Source organism: Eretmochelys imbricata, chromosome 16 (genome assembly GCF_965152235.1).
Source record: "Eretmochelys imbricata isolate rEreImb1 chromosome 16, rEreImb1.hap1, whole genome shotgun sequence".
NCBI lineage: Eukaryota > Metazoa > Chordata > Testudines > Cheloniidae > Eretmochelys > Eretmochelys imbricata.
Genome location: NC_135587.1, coordinates 9,299,362 through 9,320,323, shown reverse-complemented (window position 1 = coordinate 9,320,323; position 20,962 = coordinate 9,299,362). Strand labels below are relative to the sequence as shown.

The 20,962-nt window shown below is 48.3% G+C and overlaps 1 protein-coding gene across 1 annotated transcript in view; it reads right to left on the bottom strand.

Annotated features, from left to right (window-relative positions):
* The window catches only part of LOC144276273 (uncharacterized), a 252,380-nt gene that overhangs the window by 157,394 nt on the left and 74,024 nt on the right, over positions 1 to 20,962 (bottom strand). Inside the window, exons 4-6 of the mRNA XM_077836247.1 lie at positions 14,418 to 14,613; positions 10,474 to 10,629; positions 7,362 to 7,400 (exon numbers count right to left, since the gene is read on the bottom strand). Coding sequence (XP_077692373.1) covers positions 7,362 to 7,400; positions 10,474 to 10,629; positions 14,418 to 14,613 — 391 coding nt within the window. The remainder of the gene's footprint in view (positions 1 to 7,361; positions 7,401 to 10,473; positions 10,630 to 14,417; positions 14,614 to 20,962) is intronic.

Sequence of the window (20,962 nt, the reverse complement as noted above, 5' to 3'; positions counted from 1 at the left end):
CCCCCACTCCCTTCTCCACCAAAATAAGTTTTTTGTTCTCTCACCACCAACAATCTTAGTTTAGAGTCATCAGAAATATCCTGGCTTGATTTGCTCAGTTTTGGTGGGAGGACTCCTTGGAGGACTGAAGAACTAGTGGGATAATGACAGCATAAACAAACTGAAGCCTGAGCATGAGCTTTTCCAGACCTCAAATGGAAGCAGGGTTTTTGTTGGTAACTTCTGATCCCTCATTGATCATTTAAAGGCCCAGATACAATCTTATTTACTTTGGAACAACCCCCTCGAACAACCCACCCCCTAGAACTCGCAGAATGCTGTTTGCAGTTATATAACCTGGGTACTTAAGGGCCTAATCCTGTGAATGCGTATGCATGTGAGTAACTTCACACATGGGAATAATCCCATTGAGGGCGCTCAGCTGCATAAGCATGTGCAAGATCAGGGGGAGAGATTAAAGTTTGCTTAGTTCAATCTATTTATCCTCCTCTTATTTGGTGCTACAGGGAAGGGCATCATTCTGGTTTGTTATTTGGCCACACTGCCCACTGGAATTGCTTTAAAGGTACTTTTATTTTTGCAGGAGACTCACAGACCTTTGGGCTTTGTGGGCCATAAAAAGATGACTATTTTCACAGCAACCCACACAATGTCATTTTGAGATATCCTTGTGGCACCTTAGAGACTAACAAATGTATTTGGGCATAAGCTTTCATGGGCTATAACCCACTTCATCAGATGCATCGAGTGAAAGATACAGTAAGCAGGTATAAATATACAACACATGAAAAGATGGGAGTTGCCTTTCCAAGTGGGAGGTCAGTGCTAATGAGGCCAGTTCAATTAGGGTGGATGTGGCCCATTCCCAACAGTTGACAAGAAGGGGTGAATATCAACAGAGGGAAAATTTTCCATCTATTCAAGGGACACCATCATAGGACCTAACCACATCAGCCTCACCATCAGGGGCTTGTTCAACTGCACATCTGCCAATGTGATATATGCCATCATGTGCCAGCAATGCCCCTCTGCCATGTACATTGGCCAAACTGGACAGTCTCTATGCAAAAGAATAAATGGACACGAATCAGACATCAAGAATTGTAACAAAAACCAGTAGGAGAGCACTTCAATCTCCCTGGACACTCCATAACAGACTTTAAAGTGGCCATTCTTCAATAAAAAAAACTTCAAAAACAGACTTCAACGAGAAACTGCAAAACTGGAATTAATTTGCAAACTGGACACCATCAAATTAAGCCTGAATAAAGACTGGGAGTGGCTGGGTCACTACAAAAAATAATTTTCCCTCTGTTGATACTCTCCCCTTCTTGTCAACTGATGGGAACGGGCCACATCCACTCTAACTGAATTGGTCTTTTATTACACAAGCACAAGGGTTAGGGATGAGAGTGCACTCAGGAACCCTAGACATCAGGCAGATGAGGAGAAAACTCAGCGGCTAATGTTGGTGAGTACAGTGCTGCTGTAGCTCTTCAGTTAGTTAGGACTGAGGGCAAACCCCTGGAACAGAGCATGGATGGGTCTGGGCACCAAAGTCCGGCCTACACTATAAACTTACGTCAGTATAACTCTGCCGCTCAGGGGTGTGGAAAACCCATGCCCGCGTGATGCAATTATAGCAACCGAACTCCTGGTGTGGACAGAGCTATCTTGGCGGAGGGCGTCTCCTGTCGACACAGCTACCGTCTCTTGGGGAGGTGGAGCATCAATGCCAATGAGAGGCAGAGTCTTCACTAAGTGCTACAGCGGTTCAGCTGCATTACTGCTATGCTGTATGTGTAGCCCAGCCCTTAGAGTCATAGATTCCAAGGCCAGGAGGGACCACTGTGATCAAATCTGACCTCCTGTATAACCCAGGCCAGAGACCTGCCCCCAAATCATTCCTAGAGCAGATCCAATCTTGATTTAAAAATGGTCAGTGCTGGAGACTCCACCTGGGCAAGTTGTTCCAGTGGTTAATTTCTCTCACTATTAAAAATTTACACCTTATTTCCAGTCTGAATTGGTCTAGCTTTGTCTTAGCGCCAAATGATAGGCTAGGAAGAAGATTAGGTAGATTGGATGGGATAGATGATGCGATAGATAGATAGAGACACACACACATACAACCAGTAACTGGTCTTGACACCAGTTGGAATTTTTAAACAAGATTTCCCCCTAGTTTAGACCTTGCCTTAATTTTTCAAAAGCACCTAAATGACTTAGTAGCCAAAGCGCCACTGAAAGTCAATGAGACTTTGCTCTCCTAATCGCCTGTGTGATGGCTGGGGAAAAAAACAAACAAAAAAAATAAAACAGCTCCTATGTCATTCAGGTGCTTTTGAAAATTGTACCCACGGTGTATTGGTCAAGCCACCCACCTGGCTCTGAAATAGCCATCATAGAATCATAGAATATCAGGGTTGGAAGGGACCCCTGAAGGTCATCTAGTCCAACCCCCTGCTCGAAGCAGGACCAATTCCCAGTTAAATCATCCCAGCCAGGGCTTTGTCAAGCCTGACCTTAAAAACTTCCAAGGAAGGAGATTCCACCACCTCCCTAGGCAACGCATTCCAGTGTTTCACCACCCTCTTAGTGAAAAAGTTTTTCCTAATATCCAATCTAAACCTCCCCCACTGCAACTTGAGGCCATTACTCCTCGTTCTGTCATCTGCTACCATTGAGAACAGTCTAGAGCCATCCTCTTTGGAACCCCCTTTCAGGTAGTTGAAAGCAGCTATCAAATCCCCCCTCATTCTTCTCTTCTGCAGGCTAAACAATCCCAGCTCCCTCAGCCTCTCCTCATAAGTCATGTGTTCTAGACCCCTAATCATTTTTGTTGCCCTTCGCTGGACTCTCTCCAATTTATCCACATCCTTCTTGTAGTGTGGGGCCCAAAACTGGACACAGTACTCCAGATGAGGCCTCACCAATGTCGAATAGAGGGGGACGATCACGTCCCTCGATCTGCTCGCTATGCCCCTACTTATACATCCCAAAATGCCATTGGCCTTCTTGGCAACAACAAGGGCACACTGCTGACTCATATCCAGCTTCTCGTCCACTGTCACCCCTAGGTCCTTTTCCGCAGAACTGCTGCCTAGCCATTCGGTCCCTAGTCTGTAGCGGTGCATTGGATTCTTCCGTCCTAAGTGCAGGACCCTGCACTTATCCTTATTGAACCTCATCAGATTTCTTTTGGCCCAATCCTCCAATTTGTCTAGGTCCCTCTGTATCCTATCCCTCCCCTCCAGCGTATCTACCACTCCTCCCAGTTTAGTATCGTCCGCAAATTTGCTGAGAGTGCAATCCACACCATCCTCCAGATCATTTATGAAGATATTGAACAAAACCGGCCCCAGGACAGACCCCTGGGGCACTCCACTTGACACCGGCTGCCAACTAGACATGGAGCCATTGATCACTACCCGTTGAGCCCGACAATCTAGCCAGCTTTCTACCCACCCTATAGTGCATTCATCCAGCCCATACTTCCTTAACTTGCTGACAAGAATACTGTGGGAGACCGTGTCAAAAGCTTTGCTAAAGTCAAGAAACAATACATCCACTGCTTTCCCTTCATCCACAGAACCAGTAATCTCATGATAAAAGGCGATTAGATTAGTCAGGCATGACCTTCCCTTGGTGAATCCATGCTGGCTGTTCCTGATCACTTTCCTCTCATGCAAGTACTTCAAGATTGATTCTTTGAGGACCTGCTCCATGATTTTTCCAGGGACTGAGATGAGGCTGACTGGCCTGTAGTTCCCAGGATCCTCCTTCTTCCCTTTTTTAAAGATTGGCACTACATTAGCCTTTTTCCAGTCATCCGGGACTTCCCCGGTTCGCCACGAGTTTTCAAAGATAATGGCCAATGGCTCTGCAATCACAGCCGCCAATTCCTTCAGCACTCTCGGATTCAACTCGTCCGGCCCCATGGACTTGTGCACGTCCAGCTTTTCTAAATAGTCCCTAACCACCTCTATCTCCACAGAGGGCTGGCCATCTCTTCCCCATTTTGTGATGCCCAGCGTAGCAGTCTGGGAGCTGACCTTGTTAGTGAAAACAGAGGCAAAAAAAGTATTGAGTACATTAGCTTTTTCCACATCCTCTGTCACTAGGTTGCCTCCCTCATTCAGTAAGGGGCCCACACTTTCCTTGGCTTTCTTCTTGTTGCCAACATACCTGAAGAAACCCTTCTTGTTACTCTTGACATCTCTCGCTAGCTGCAGCTCCAGGTGCGATTTGGCCCTCCTGATTTCATTCCTACATGTCCGAGCAATATTTTTATACTTTTCCCTGGTCATATGTCCAACCTTCCACTTCTTGTAAGCTTCTTTTTTATGTTTAAGATCCGCTAGGATTTCACCGTTAAGCCAAGCTGGTCGCCTGCCATATTTACTATTCTTTCGACTCATTGGGATGGTTTGTCCCTGTAACCTCAACAGGGATTCCTTGAAATACAGCCAGCTCTCCTGGACTCCTTTCCCCTTCAAGTTAGTCCCCCAGGGGATCCTGGCCATCCGTTCCCTGAGGGAGTCGAAGTCTGCTTTCCTGAAGTCCAGGGTCCGTATCCTGCTGCTTACCTTTCTTCCCTGCGTCAGGATCCTGAACTCAACCAACTCATGGTCACTGCCTCCCAGATTCCCATCCACTTTTGCTTCCCCCACTAATTCTACCCGGTTTGTGAGCAGCAGGTCAAGCAAAGCGCCCCCCCTAGTTGGCTCCTCTAGCACTTGCGCCAGGAAATTGTCCCCTACGCTTTCCAAAAACTTCCTGGATTGTCTATGCACCGCAGTATTGCTTTCCCAACAGATATCAGGAAAATTAAAGTCACCCATGAGAATCATCACAATGACTCAGGAGGCAAAGGGGTGGAGGGGAAAAGAAAAAAGAAAGAGAAACATGTCTCACTTCCTCTTCCCAGTTCTACTAGTATGTTATGATTCCCTCTTAAAAAGGTTATTAAATCCAGTTGGCCCAACCGCTCCCTCGTGATAAATGGTGTAAATATGACAAGCAGAATTATCCAGCTCCAGGACTGCGCAAGAGCTGGTTGGATGGACGAGGGTAAACGCATGTTACCAGCACTTCCCTGGATCTAAATTGCTAACCTTGCCTGGAGACACAGCCCAAGGATCTTATACCCTTGAAAAATGGAGACATGGATTTATGACATAAGCTCCAAGCAATTAATCTAGTACCTTTTGTGCTGATCCACTTATATGATTGCCCTCAGCTCCAGCACTGTACTAACCAAGCCCTTTATAATATGCAATTAGTTAATCTTAATTAGCAGTTAATGAAAACTCTGGAGCTTCCATCTACCTCTAAAAGTGCAGAGTCTTGAAAACAAAAACTACGAACTGAAGTTTATCACAGTCCCTGCAGCAGGTCTGTGAAAGCCTCCTCTCTGCAGAAGCTGATCTCTGGTTTTGATTAAGGGCTTGAAAAATTAAACTTGACCCAGCTCCAGAATCTCGTTATTCTTCCCCTTCGAGCCTGTGAAATTCACCGGCTTTCTTACTATGGCAGAATCTCGCTAATTCACACCAACCAGTAGGAAAGCCACTGAGAGTGAGCCGGGTTTCAGAAACAGCCCGGAAAGCAGACAGATAATGGAATAGATAAGGAGAATGCATCACAAACTAGGCTTCTCATTTGGATAACTGTGAAGCTGCGTAATTCAGGGCAATTCATAGTTTGCCTGGAATATCAAAGTTCTCTGATGTATTCTGAGGAATTTTATGGAACACTTTTTCAGAACTGCATATGCTCGGATTTGCACAGATACAGTTTAGTCTGAATGCATGTGCAATTGAGGTGTGTTCAAATTAGGGGCATATTCAGTGAATAGCTACATTTGTGTATTTTGCATAACATTAATGACATGGTGAGAGTGAGACACCATGCCATAGGATTCTGCTATTAAACTTTTGCTGTGACCTACTGTTCAAAACTAATAAATAGTACACCAAGTTTCAAAAGCTACTCACACTTAAACCCTTTAAATTTCCACCTCTGGTTTAAACCTTTCCCCCTACAAATAGAAAAGTGACTCTGGCCTTGTCCCTCATCCCCATACTGAGAAAAGGGTTGGCAGTTATCAAATGAATTTGGGCACTGGTCTGGCAGCTTCTGCCCCTTCCAAATACTCAATGATGGGGGAGTGGCCACAGGAATCTTCCTGGGGCAGATCATTGAAATCCCACATCAGCAGCGGACGTGGTAGCCATTCTCCTGCTCCCCCAACATCAACTTCAGAATTCACCATCTTCCCATCATCACCACCTCCTCCTCCCCCACCCCCATTTACAAGGACTCCAGGCGGCACTGGCTATCCTACAGATCATTTTTGTTTCCACTGCCACATGACCCATGTTTACAGCCACAAACTGATCCATCTGTGCAGCCATTTGATTCATTCCACTGTCAGGTAAGAGTTAAAATTTAGCTAACAGCTAAGACAAAAACCGCAGATCAAGCAGGAATGCTTCAGTAGCCCAAGGACACTGACAACTGTAAACACTTGATAAACTTATATGGTCCAATGTCCACCCAGTAACTCAGCTCTTAGAACAGAACAAATCCTCCCTTCACAGCTCACCAGATATCTGTAAGCACTCATCCCCCCCACCCACCCCCCGCTTCTTTCCCCTGCAAGGTAGCCATAGATACTTGATGTAATCAGGATGTCCCCTATACGTACGTACTGTTCCTATTTTTATCTTTGTTCAGAGCTCTCTCTTGACTTGTAACAATGTCTGTCTCTGTATGTACAGATAAATGCAAATGAATTGATAAGAGAATGTATATAACTGGCCATATTTTTGAAGCTGTTTATCAGTCTTCCCGGTACCGTGAATAAACCCCCTTCAATATTGTCTGTGCCTGCCTGATTCTTGGGGAAAAGAGTCTTTTTGCCTAACACCACCAATGCCTGACCAGCCTCTCTATCCATCATCAAGGGTGAAAAACGAAGCACTCAAAATGTGCCCCTCAAAACTCTAAGCAACTCCATAATCTTGTGACTCTTGTTCTGCACTTACTGTTTAATATGGTTCATGGTAACTCGATATTTTTTCTGGAAGCTCTTCAGGACAGGGATGTTGTCTAGTGTTTGTTCTGAGTGCATCTAGCGCACTTTTGGGGTGCTTGGGGAAAAAAACCAAACAACTTGTACCCCTGGCTGTGCAATATGGCCTTTTACCTGATAATTATTGATGTAGTCAAAACAATCCATTTGTTTCCATGAGAAACATCATGATGCATAATGAAATCTTGGATCCCCTCCAAACCCCTCCCAAAAAGGGACTAACCCTGTACACATCCCCCCCACTGAGTTGGGAAAGTCATACCTGAGTGTAGGATTCCTGAATTTCATTGTTTTTTTTTGCCTAGATGAGAGAGAGAAATATGACGTCACTACCTGAGTAGCTGAATTTATTTAAGTAAGTGATTGTTGATGGCTCTGCTGTTTCCATAGGTTAAGACCAATGTTTCCTCTAATTTTTGACAGGCCGTGTGCACAAAATATTTCTTCTGTGCAAATTTTTGACAGGCCGTGTGCACAAAAAATTTCTTCTGTGCAAATTGTTGTGCTTCTGTGAAAATGTTTGTGCACATTGTGTTTCACCATGTGCGCGGGGTTTAGGATCTGTGTGCGTGTGTACACGCTCACAGCTTCGAGGGAACAGTGGTTAAGAGCGTAGTGGGTAACAGAGCTGGTTCTTGTAAAAAGTCACTCCTTTCAGCATGCTTCTCGCTGCATGAGCAGGACTGGGGAATTTGGTTGGTTCTTTAACACCTGTGCTTCAAGTGTGCACATTTAGCCATTTTTTTTGCTGTGATTCCGGAGTAAAGTTCCAGGAGCTTTTTCTCTGGGAACACAGGTCTTTTCCTACTCAGCTCTAGGAAGGGTTACCAATGGGTGTGGCCCACAAAGACCTGGGCTCTATTCTGAGCTCTTCCAGTACACTCTTGGACAAGACGATCTCTGGGTCACAGTTCTCCTGTAAAATGGAGATGATACGAACCAACCGCATGGGATTGTGGCAAGCGTTAGCTAGTAGATCTGCCAAGCCACGTGAGCAAAAACAGCGCCATCTAATGCACCAGTACCATCATTACTGGGGGTGACCTTGAGTAACTCTTGTTGTGCTGCAACTTGGGGCATTTTGCTTCTGAGCCCATACTGAGCTGCCCAGGCTAGCAAAGACTGTGCTAAAACTGATACAAGTTCCTTTGGACTGGATTCCAGGAGGAGCAGCAGTTCTTCTTGAGAAATAATTAAGAACCTTGGTTAAACGGAGACCCACAACGCTTCTGGTTTTCAATTACATCAGTAACTTAGGGCTGGTCTACACTACACAGTTAGGTCGACATAAGACAGTTTATGTCGACCCAATTACATTAGCGTCTACACGACAACCTTCGTCCTACCAATGTAAGTGCCCTGCTACAACAACATAACAACTCCACTTCCAGGAGAGGGGTAAGGCTTATGTCGGTGTAGTTAGGGTGACGCAGTGTCTGTGTAGACACTGTGTCCCTTACACCGGCCAGCTTGTCAGTTTCGTAGCAGGAGCCCTGAAATTCACAAGGAAACCCACACTGGACCCTGCTCCTGGTTAGGAGCCAGGTGAGAAGGTCGGAGGGCTGCCCCGGTTCCTGGCTGGGAGCCAGAGCTTGGCGGCTTGGAACCCTACTCCCTGCTCCATGCTGAGCAGTCTTGTCAATTTCACAGCTCAGTGAGCCAGGAAATTGACCAGGGTACCCTGCTCCTGGTGGGGAGTGGGCGGGGGTGGGGGGCCGAGAAGCTGCCCCTCTTAGGTCAGTGGAAGCGCTTCTCGTGAGGACATGCACCACCGACCCAAGGAGGGTAGCGTGGCCATGCACATTACTGCAATGGCTATAAGTCAACCTTAAATAGGTCAACTTAGGTTTCTAGTGTAGACCAGAGGTTCTCAACCTTTTGCTTTCCAAGGGTCCCCCAAAACATGCTATAAAAACTCCACGGCCCACCTGTGTCACGGTAACTGGTTTTCTGCATATAAAGCCAGGGCCGGCATTAAGGGGTAGCAAGCCGGGCAATTGCCCAGGGCCCCTTGCCACAGGGGGCACCGTGAAGCTAAGTTGCTCAGGCTTCTGCTTCAGCCCCAGGTGGTGGGGCTTAGGACCCCGGGCTTCAGCCCCATGCAGTGGGACTCCAGCTTTCTGCCCTGGGACCCAGCGAGTCTAACACTGGTCCTGCTTGGCGGACCCCCTGACACCTGATCGCAGCCCCCCAGGGGGCTCCGGACTCCTGGTTGAGAACCACTGGTGTAGACATACCCTTAGAGGAGTAAACGTTCATAAACACGATGCACAAGGGAGTTCCGTGCCCAGGCTCTGCTGCGTGGCAGTGGGATTTCCCAGTGGGAATGGAACTCCTGAGCACACTTCTCATTAGTCGCACTCTTTCTTTGGTAAATGTCCTGCAACATTACGCAATGCTAGCTGTGTGCATTTTACACACCCACGCAAGTACACAAGAATGTGCACACATACACACACACTTCCTACAGCTAAAACCCCTCCCTCCCAGCCATATCTTCCCCTTTGCACCAAACCCCGTTGCCATTTCACAAAGGGAAGTCAAATGCCAAAGCCTCAAATGACACCGCAGCAGCTTTCGTTTAACGGAGGCTCCTGGGTTGCCAGGAGATCAGCAGAGGCTGCGGGAGTAGAGCCATCATCTCCCACGTTGCCATGGGGGTTCTCTGGGGAATGGGCATGGCTCTGTTTGGAATGAGGGATAAAACAGACATGGCCAGTGACCAAGAACTACCAAAATCACTGGCCCATGAGCCTCCCTCCATATGCATGCAATTGTGGCGTCTTCTCCACCCCCACCGCTGATCCAGATTAGCTTCCATTCAGCTTCCCCCAGCTAGCACGATAGTGTATGCTCCCTGCCCATCCATGGCTAAAGACTTAGTGACCCGACAAGGTCACTCTACTGAGCCACCCAGAAACACAGACAGGGCAATACGGCTGTGAGCTCCCACCCCAGACACAGAGCGGGTTGGGATGAGAGGACACGCACTCCAAAGCTACTGCTTATTCCTAGCTCTCCCCAGGTGCCATCCAACACTGTTGCTGAAACTCTTCCTACCTGCCACTGTTACGTGGGCTATGGGGCAGTGGACCCAGGTAAACAGGTGCTCTGTTGGGCTCCTTTCCGGCCCTTTCTGGAGCACTGACACGCGTGGGAAGGGAAAGACCAACACTACACCGGTGCCCAAACGCAAAGGGTGTCACAGTCATCAGCATATTCTCTCCACACCACTGCAGAAACCTGAGTCCCAAGGGGCTGAATTAAGTCAACGGAGGGACCCCAGGGATTAAGTAGTGCAACATCAGGGATAAATTGAGTCCCACTTTGCAATGGGGAAACCCAAGAATGCTCCTTGCAGGCCCTAGACACACCTCCGGCCACGCGGGAGAAAGCTCCCCTGGGGAGCGGGACTGGTTGCGGAAAGCTTCAGTGCTGAAAGCGCTGGTGCAGCGGGTATTGTAGCCTCCACAGTATTCACCAGCAGCCCCCGGGGCTCCCATCTGGAAGGTCAGCTGCTGCAGAGCACCCTGGGAGGCAAGGAAACAAACAAGTGGAGTTTACACACCGACCCCTGACACTGCCTCTGGAGGACGAGCAGGAAATAAAACGCAAGTGGGATAGGTTTGAATGGAGTTATTTGGACTCAGGGTGTTCAGCAATTACATCGGCAAGGAGATGCTCCACCCCAGCCTACAGAGAAGGAATCCTATTTCAGGGCCAAAAGAGGGACCCCACAGGGCAGGGGTGTCTGAGCCTAGAACGCCTGGTCCTGCACCCTTTTCTGTGTCAGCCTGGCCAAGGCTCTGAACCCCATGGTTCCCAACACAAACACGGGCACGTCCCCTTGCTCCATGGCAAGAAGAGATGATCAACAGGCAGCAGGAACATCCAAGCACAACTCCTGAGAGGGAAGGATGGGATTCTGCAGCGTGCTGGGCGTCTCCTGAGAGATGGGAATGGAGAAGAGGGTGCTGAGCATCAGCTCTGAAGGGGCTCAGCATGCTGACGGATCAGGCCCTAAATAAAAAAATCTACCCCAAAGGGCAGACACATTCCCCCCACCCACAGCCTGAAATTACCTAGAAGGGCTCTGGATTACTAGACCCCCCAGCGTTTGGCAAGACAGGGACGGAAGAACTTGCTGTCCCCATGAGGTCAGTGTTGGCTGGTAACTCCAAACACCACCTTCCCCACACCTAGGCCTCACTCCTCACACTCGGATCCTTGGCTAGAGCGGGCGTGTAAGAAGGCCATTGCTGAAATGCCCGGCTGGCTGCCATACAGCAGGGCAGACAGCAGTTCTTTGCCTTCCTTGGCCTTTGTTGGGGACAGCTCTGTGCAGAGGAGAAAGCGCCAGCGGGAGGGAGAGCACATCAGAGCCAGGGGAATCTGAAGAAGAGACAGCCTGTAGGGAATGCAACACTGAGGGCCAGGTTCTTGGCACTGGGAGAGGTGAAATGGGCATCCAGGTGGGGGAGTGGGAAGAGCCCTGCTTGCCTGGAGAAGCCAGGAGTCTCCACAGTTGCTAAGGTTCTGTAATTATTAAAGTCTGAACCAATTCAAACAGGGCTTCTCTGTTAGCCTCCTTCTGAGCCTCTCCTCCCTCTCCCCTGTCTCATGAGCCCAGTGTAACTGGTGCAATGATCTGTTAGCTGCAGTATCATGAAGTCATAAGCAGCTTTTTTCTGCACCCCGTAACTGTCCAGAGCGAACATCTCTCTCCATACAAGCCTGCCACATTTAGTCATTCTCGCCTGCTGTCTCCAAGGAGCCATAAAAGCAGAGAGGAGATAAATGTGCGAAAGCTGTTGGTTAATCTCCCCAACCCGAGGCCAACTTAATGAGATGAAATCTTCCTTCCAAGCCAAGGGTTTGACCAGGCAATTGGCTGTGAAAGAGAGGTGGGGAAGGGTGACAGAGCTATACTGAGGGAAGGCATTGCGCAGATGATGCAAGATGGTAAGGAGCCTTAGAGCTGCCTTTTGTAATATGATACCTCTGGTTCCTGGTTTGCATGTTATTGGGGAGGGGGTTTCAGTGCAAAGACCCTAAAATAATCCTGGATCCAATAAAATTTAGGCATTTCCTAAACAGAGCTACTTCTTGTAATCTGCTGTGTGTTCATAGACGGGAAGCTCTTTGGGGCAGGGACTGTATCTCCAATGCGTACGTGTAGTGTGCCTAGCACAACGGGGCCCAGATCCCTACCTGGACCCTTTAGACACTGTGTCTAGGCAAATAATATTGTTATTCTACAGCAGAAGTGTCAAGGCTGAATCCCCACTCTGGCACTCCGAGTGCAGAAGGTGGGGGCCTGCAAGGATTCTAAAAATGAATACTGGCCACTCCAGGCTTGTGTTAAACTCCCAGGGTTACAGCTTTTCTCTGCCCTTGGATGGGTAGATGCTGCCACCACTCAAGTGCAAAACCCCTGTGAGAACCCAGGAGGGCGCACTTGGGAATTCCTTCCTGTGGGGTACCCTCAAACCCGTTCACCCCCCTTTGTGGGAAGAGGTGAGAAAGAAAAACAAAGGAAATCAGCTGTTGCCACCAGCTAATTAAATAACATGGGCACAAACCTCTTAGGACACAAAAATCCAATCCTGTTCTAAAAAAAAAAAAAAGGTAAATTTTATTAAAAACAAAAAGAAAGAATACATCTGAAAACTCAGGCTATTGCTAGATTTAAAAAAAAAACACTTGCAAGGATTAAGCATCAAGAATAACTTTCTTGAGGTCCAGCTTGAACATTACAAGCAAAACAAAAGCATTTGGGGTTAGCACAGAGGAGTCCACAAGCCATAAAGAAATAAAAAGAGATAGACCTAATTGCGTCTTCCTAGACATTTCCTGATCTACTTACATATCTGGGATTTCAAATGAGTAGTTTCTAGAATGATACAGATGATTTTTCATACCTGGCCCCAAGATTTTTACAGCGTAGTTGCTTCCTCTCTGCTTCTCCCCGACAACAACAGACAGACAGACAAAGGGGAAGTTTTTTCTCAATTTAAAAAGGTTCTAGCCTTCCCATTGCTCTTTTGGTCAAGTGCCCACTCCCTTCCTTTTACCTATGTAGAGCAGGGAGACTTGTTAACATACCGGAAAAGCAAGTAGAGAACAGCTACTAAGGGGGATTTTATAGCTAACTGGCTGGCTATAAAAGGGAGCTCCCCCCACCTGCTTTCATTTATCACAACATGTTGCATTGTCTAAGCAAGGATCAATTGAACAGGAAGGTAGCATGGTCTAGCAGCTGGGAGAATCCTGGTTTATATTCCAGGATCCTGTCACCTTGATGTGTGATCTTGGGCAAGTCATTTCAACTTGTGGGAGCCTTGGTTTATCCCCCTGTAAAATGGAGGTAATTATAAACATCCTGGAGGGTGTGAAAGATGCTAGTGAGGAGCTTAGCGTCCCTCAGGATATGGCTATGCTGCAATCAGGGGCATGAAAGCAGTCTGGGTAGATATATGCACGCTAACTTTAATCTAGCTTTTCTGGGTACCAAAAGCAATGAAGAACATGGACCCCACTGCAGGCTAGCAATGAGTGTTCATAGCCAGAGTCACTGGTTGGCTTGCGCAGCTATGTCTTTACTGCTATTTTTAGCGATCCTCGCTAGAGTAAAGCGATCACACCTCGGTTTGCAGCGTAGACAAACCCCAGTAGGAACGCTGCTGTGTCAGAGTGCCAATTTTGTATTGTTTGATTTCTCTCCTCCCAAATTTCAGGAGCCACAAGCGTGTTGATTTGGCTGGAAATGAGATGCTGCGTTCCCTGATGCCCTCATTCGAGCTCCATTCATAGCCAGTTCTTACACGTGGCTATTGGGACTTTTCTACGTCAAAAGGCTTACGGATCCTGTCGGGGGATATTAGTGTGGAGCGAATACCAAGCTCTTCCTTCACAGCTTATTTAAAAAGTCACTCATCTCAGAGGACGTACAAAACTAGTCCCTCTCTGCGCCATGCAGGGGCACGTCTGTAACGGACACGTGGAGAAAGGAGTGGGTTAGAGGGGATTTTATTCGGGGTTTCCGTCTCGCTAGCTGACATCATTTTATCGTTTCGGTTTCTCTGACCTAGGAGCAAACCCTTGGTGCACTTTGAAGCCTTGCACTGCACATCACCTGTGTAATAAAAGTAAACAGGGTGTTTTCAGCAAGAGAGGAGATGGGGTTCCATCAGCAAATGGAATTCCAGCATCTGTTCATTAGAGCGCCCGCCCCACCCCCCAGCCCCCCGCAAGTTGCTTGCACAGCTCCTTTGGGTTGGAAAAGGAGAGTCTGTGTGTAGGAGAAGCAAATTCTCACCTCAAAGGGAATCTCAAAGGATTCAATCAAGCCTCCAAGAATGACCAGCCCCTGCATGGTGACTCCCATCCCAAAGTAATTGGACCAGCCCACGCTCTCCACCAGCTGACAGTCCACGCGCAGCTCCAGTCTCTCGGAGGAGATGCTGAGGGCAACCTGATGCCAGTCCCCATCACCCAGGATGGAAACTGGGAACCTGTGTGCCCCAGGTTGGGGACAGGAGAAAGACAGAATAGGAGGCTCAGACAGACACAAAACAACCAACATCTTATACAGGGCTGGGTTCACCGTTCAGTATTAGCATAGGCCCCCTCAAAGGCTCACCCCCGTTGTGCTTTGCAGCCAACTACTCTGGACGCACTGGATAATTAGAAGCCAAAGGAAAGTGTCTCATGGAAATCAAACCCTTCCATTACTTGGAACTGGGCAAATAATTGGGTTTTCAGTTTGGCAAGCAAGCTGGAAAAAAAAATATCAGAAAAAAATATTCAGTTTAGTTCTGAAAACTCAGGTCCTCGCTGCCCAGTGAGCATCCAAACCACCAGCCTATGGGCCATTCTGCTCTCTGTCTCGCCCGCTGCAGCTTTGTATAAATACATGGCTGTTCCCTGGGCCAAAGAGAGTGAGAAGGACTCTGCTACCCAGTGATGAAGGCACTCACCCAGGAGATGGGGATTTGTATAGTCTCTCTGCCTGATTCAGAGGACAGATTTGGAGGGAAGAGACCTGACTTTAGGGGTCAGTCCTGGGGCTGGTTTCGTTCAACATCTTTATTAATGATCTGGAGGATGGCGTGGATTGCACCCTCAGCAAGTTCACAGATGACACTAAACTGTGGGGAGAGGTAGATACGCTGGAGGGTAGGGATAGGATACAGAGTGACCCAGACAAATTGGAGGATTGAGGCAAAAGAAATCTGATGAGGTTCAACAAGGACAAGTGTAGAGTCCTGCACTTAGGACGGAAGAATCCCATGCACTGCTACAGACTGAAGACCTACTGGTTAAGCAGCAGTTCTGCAGAAAAGGACCTGGGGATTACAGTAGATGGGAAGCTGGATATGAGTCAGCAGTGTGCCCTTGTTGTCAAGAAGGCTAACGGCATATTGGGCTGCATTAGTAGGAGCATCGCCAGCAGACTGAGAGAAGTGATTATTCCCCTCTATTTGGTACTGGTGAGGCCACATCTGGAGTATTGCGTCCAGTTTTGGGTCCCTCATTAGAGGAAGGATGTGGACAAAATGGAGAGAGTCCAGCGGAGGGCAATGGAAATGATCAGGGGGCTGGGGCACATGACTTATGAGGAGAAGCTGAGGGAACTGGGCTTGTTTAGTCTGCAGAAGAGAAGAGTGAGGGGGGATTTGATAGCAGCCTTCAACTACCTGAAGGGGGGTGTGACGAAGCGGGACTGTTCTTAATGTTTCCTCTGAATAGTGTGGGGATGCCTCAGTTTCCCCTATGCAGTTCTTAAGCATCTACGTGGTGGGATAAGGGTGTATGATCGTTGCAGAGCCCCAGAGGGCAGGTGTGTGCAGGGGTCTGGACACAGAGAATGGCCGACACCCTGTTTCCTGGCAACTGATGGCCTGGGCCCTTCCCCCCTGCAAGGTGAGAGCTAAAGGGTTGGAGAACAAAGGAATCAGGTGACCTCCCGGCCCAAGAAAGGGACAAAGCCCAGAGGAGGAGGGATAGGAGAGAATTTCAGTTTGGGGCTGGCTGGGGACACGGAGTGAAGTGCAGACGGGGTTGTCTGGCTCACTGGCCCCCAAAATGGATCCAGCTGAGCGGTCCTGTTCTCTGCACCTACAAGCTCTGTGTTAGACCATGTTCCTGTCGTCTAATAAACCTTCTGTTTTACAGGCTGGCTGAGAGTCACGTCTGACTGCGAAGCTGGGGTGCAGGACCGTCTGGCTTCCCCAGGACCCCACCTGGGCGGACTCGCTGTGGGAAGCGCACAAAGGGGCAGAGGATGCTGAACGCTCCGAGGTCAGATCCAGGAAGGTGGAAGTTGTGTGAGCTGTGTGTCCTCAAGACAGTCTGCTCACAGAAAGGAGATTTCCCCAGAGTCCTGACTGGCTTTGTAGGGAGCAGTTCCAGAGCATCGCCCAGGGACTCCGTGACAGGGGGCTCCAAAGAGGATGGAGCTTGGCTATTCTCAGTGGTGGCAGATGACAGAACAAGGAGCAATGGTCTCAAGTTGCAGTGGGGGAGGTCTAGGTTGGATATTAGGAAACACTATTTCACTAGGAGGATGGTTAAGCACTGGAATGGGTTCTCTAGGGAAGTGGTGGAATCTCCATCCTAAGAGGTTTTTAAAGCCCAGCTTGACAAAGCCCTGGCTGGGATGATTTAATTGGTGTTGGTCCTGCTTTGAGCAGGGGGTTGGACTAGATGACCTCCTGAGGTCTCTTCCAACGCTAATCTTCTATGATTCTAAGTCCCCGCTCCAGCAACGAGTAAATATTTATACAGAAAAAAATGGAAAAGCTTCCACAGCAGAGATGGAACACACCCAACCCCAGAACAGCCTAGAGCTTGGTAGGGAGGAGATCCGAGTTCAAATCCCTGCTCCAGAATGGGGATTTGAATGTGGGTCTCCCTAACCACTGGGCTCAGGATCATTAGGGACACAACATGGTTTTCTAAAGCTGACCCTGACAGCCTTTTTCCCAGCCTAAACTAATCAGGTCATCAAATTCACATCGTTTCAGATGGACTGAAACTGTATTTCTCAGCAAATAAACTATTTGTTTTTTTTTTTAAAAAAAGTCACTCTGCTCTCCTTGTAACAGACACGCACCATCACTGCAGTCTCTCAGCGCTGGAATATTATAGCTTTCCAGTGCATTGGGGAATCTGTAGAAAAATCCCCCATCTAGTCAGTTACAGCCTCTTTCCCAAATGTCCATCTGTCCTGAGCAGGCCCCTGCGTCCACTCATCCCGCCCCACTCCCTCTGCAGGGTAACACGTCATGTGGGCACCAAAGCAATGGAATTGACTGCACTCTACTGACTATCTCCCAGTCAGCCACTTTATCCAACACTGTCCTGGAGTTTTGCAGCTGGTTTAGAGTCAACTTTTCCAGCTGGGATTAGGGTGTGGGGACGGACGGGGGACAGGAGGGCAGGGGGCGGGGAGGTTGGTTCAGTCAGAGCTTGAACAGCAACGCTGGCTCTGGACAGATCTTGCCTCACTGCAGATAGCAGCATGTGTGCACTTTCAAAGGCTTTAAAAATTCCACCCAGGACTGGCTCTGGCAAGGCAGAGATAATCCCATCCCCTGAAACTGAATGGTGCAGGGACCCTTTCCAAGCTGCCTGCAGAGTCCCCACCTGGCTCTGGTCCAATCCTCGAGTCATAGGTTGTGTCAGCTGGCTCTTTTATTTAGGCTGGCACTTCCCGCACCCCAATTTCTCCGACCCCTGGCTTTACACTGCGCAGATTCCCCCACCTGCCACATATACGACATACTCAGCGCACGAGGCTGTTTAGAACCATCACTTTGCCGTTGTGTCATCTGCAGCCCCGAGCCAAGGCACGACTAAATCCGGAGTCACAGTAACAGGGGATGGGTCACTGGGAACACAACTCCAGCTGCTGCTCTGGGCGCTCCCTGCCTGCCAGTCAGCAGCGAAATAATTGGGGAAAGCAGTTATGAGGCGTTCATGGACCAGGCAAGAAAGGGAGCCTCCCTCTTTCTTGGAGAGTGAGGAAAGAGGACTGGATCTCAGCCAGGATCCTTGGAAAAGGCATGGCTGTGTCTGAAACAGGCTTTGAGGGTTTCATGAGCAAAACAGTTGTGTCATTATGCACATCATGACAAATAATCATAAAACCATAGAAGCGCAGGACTGGAAGGGGACTCGAGATTATCTTGTCCATCATCCTATACTGAGGCAGGTTTAAATAAACCTAGACCATCCTTGACAAGTGTTTGTCCAACGTGATCTTGGAAACGTCCAGTGATGGGGATTCCACAACCTCCCTTGGAAGCCTATCCTGGAGTTTAACTATCCTTACAGTTCAAAAGTTTTTCCTACTATCTAACCTCAACTTCCCTTGCTACCAACTAAGCTGCTCTCTTCTTGTCTTACCCTCAGTGGACAAGGAGAGCAATTGATCGCTGTCCTCTTTATAACAATCCTTTGCGTATTTGAACACTTAGGTCCCTACTCAGCCTTGTCTTTAACAAACATGCCCATTTCTTTCAACCTTTAATAATAAATATTCTAAATGCCATAAAGTTCTTATACAGCACGCTTCATCGACAGATCTCAGAGTGCTGTACCAAGGTGGTCCCCAGCATTATGCCCATTTTTACGGACAGGGAAACTGAGTAACAGAGAGAAGCGACTTGCCCAAGGCCACACAGCCATCTATTAGCAGAGTTTGGAATAGAACTTGGGTCTCCTGACTCCTCTAGCCATTAGGCCACAATCCCTCCCAAATGACCAGGTCAGAGTGCGATTTCAGTCCAGAATGAACATAACGATTGCTAGGCCAATACCAAAGCACTCAAGTTGCCATACGGAGGTGGGTGGGGTCTATCCATCACACATGAACCATCCGCGTAGCACGGTAGCCTGGATTCGCTGCAAATTATTTTCTTCCTCCAACCACAACATTTCAAACCTGTGAAGCATTAGCCATGGGGGGAATCACTGGCATCTGGATCCGTAAGAGGCTTCCCAGGTGAAGAACAGTATCAAAGGCCTGCCTCGTGATGCCGACTGAAGCGTGGCCAGACAGACCGAACTCAAATATTTGTATCCCCCAAGAGATTCTCTCTTCTGCCCCTATGTGACGAATTAGCCACAGCTGGAGGCTTTTAGGCTACGTCTACACTAGGAGCTAGGGGTGTGATTCCCCTGCTCGCGTACAGATGCGCGCACTAGCTCTCATCAAGCTAGCGTGAGTATAAAAGCAGGATGGCTGCGGCAGCCTGGGAAGCGGCTTAGCTGTCCCAGGTATAAACCTGGTTCATACTCGGCACGTACCTCCACTGTCACTCCCTGTGCTACCGCGGCTATGCTGCTATTTATGCTTCTGCCAGCTCACTAAGATCTAGAGCAAGCATGTGTGCACAAGCAGGGGAATCGCACCCCGAGTGCAGCCGGGGCCTGAGACCAACAGCTCAACCGTACATCCCGGTGACTAACGCTTCCTCCCGCCAAACAATTTCCAACCCGGACAGGGTGGATGGGGGGAGTAACCCCGTTTCTCCGAGGGGGACTCCGCTCCATGAACAGAAGGAGAGAGCATTAACATGCTGTCTCCCCAGAACGATGTTCCGGGGGGGAGGGGGAGGGAGAGAGAGAGAGAAAGAGAGATGTCCAATCGCAGGCACAACCGGCTGGAGGATAGTATCCAACGCTCTAGGGCAAAACCAGGCCCACACCCTTCCACTTAACCTAGAAAATCTGCCAAAGCAGCCTTCACCTTAGTGGATGTGTGACTAACGCTCAGGCCCTGTCCTGTCAACTCACCTGCATCAGTAAGTTGCAGTGAGCTCACCCTTCAACAGCCCAAGCAGTGGAAAAGGGTATCAGACGACTGACTCTTGTTTGGTACAAGTAGCAGAGATGCTGCTTTGCAATCGGAGGGGCCCTGCCTCAGATGTCAGCAGGGACAGACCCTTGGAGGACTTTGAGGGGATATGACCAGCCACAGCGGCCCTGCCTGCCACACACTTGTTAAATATTAAAGACCCTGAGTTTTGTTGCATCACCAACCTTCTTCCCTGCTGCGATCTAAGAACCTCTTAATCCCAACTAGCGAGAGGGTTCCAGGAATGTCTTGATTCTGGTCTGTACATCCTGGTTCACCAAAAAATGTCATATAAGGTCTTAAATGAAAGCCGGGGTCACACTGGTCATTGATATCATTGTGAAAAGTATATAGAGATACTGTGTAAGGAGTTACATACAAATACTGAAAATATGATCTTACAGCCCATAACAAGGTATGAGTCAGCAGCAGAGGTGAAAAAACAGGTTTTCCGTCAGACAAGAGAAGTTTATTCACCTCTCTCTCTGTCAGGATGCAACTTACGCATTGTAAGCTAACACAACGGATTTACGTCAGCGAAGAGATGCAAAGTCAAAAGGGAAGCAGCATGCAGGAAAGCCAAGCCACGGGTGGTTATCCTGTCTTTGAGGACAGACAATGAACGTTGTGGGGGTGTAAGAAGACAACAAAGAAGACACCCCTTATCATGTACATATACGGTGACCAGACAGCAAGTGTGAAAAATCGGGACGGGGGTGAGGGATAATAGGAGCCTATATAAGAAAAAGACCCAAAAATCAGGACTGTCCCTATAAAATCGGGATATCTGGTGACCCTATGTACATAGGAATAAATGGGCAGTGCATTTACATTCATGCAAACGGGATCTCAGCCAACTAGTCTCTAGAAAGCATGTTATGATTTTGTTTTTTATGTAACCCTTTGTTTCCAATATCACTTGAATCTGGAATCTTTGATAATAAATATATTCTTGTTTTCATTATATCTAAGAGCGGTGATATTAAGCAAAATGCTGG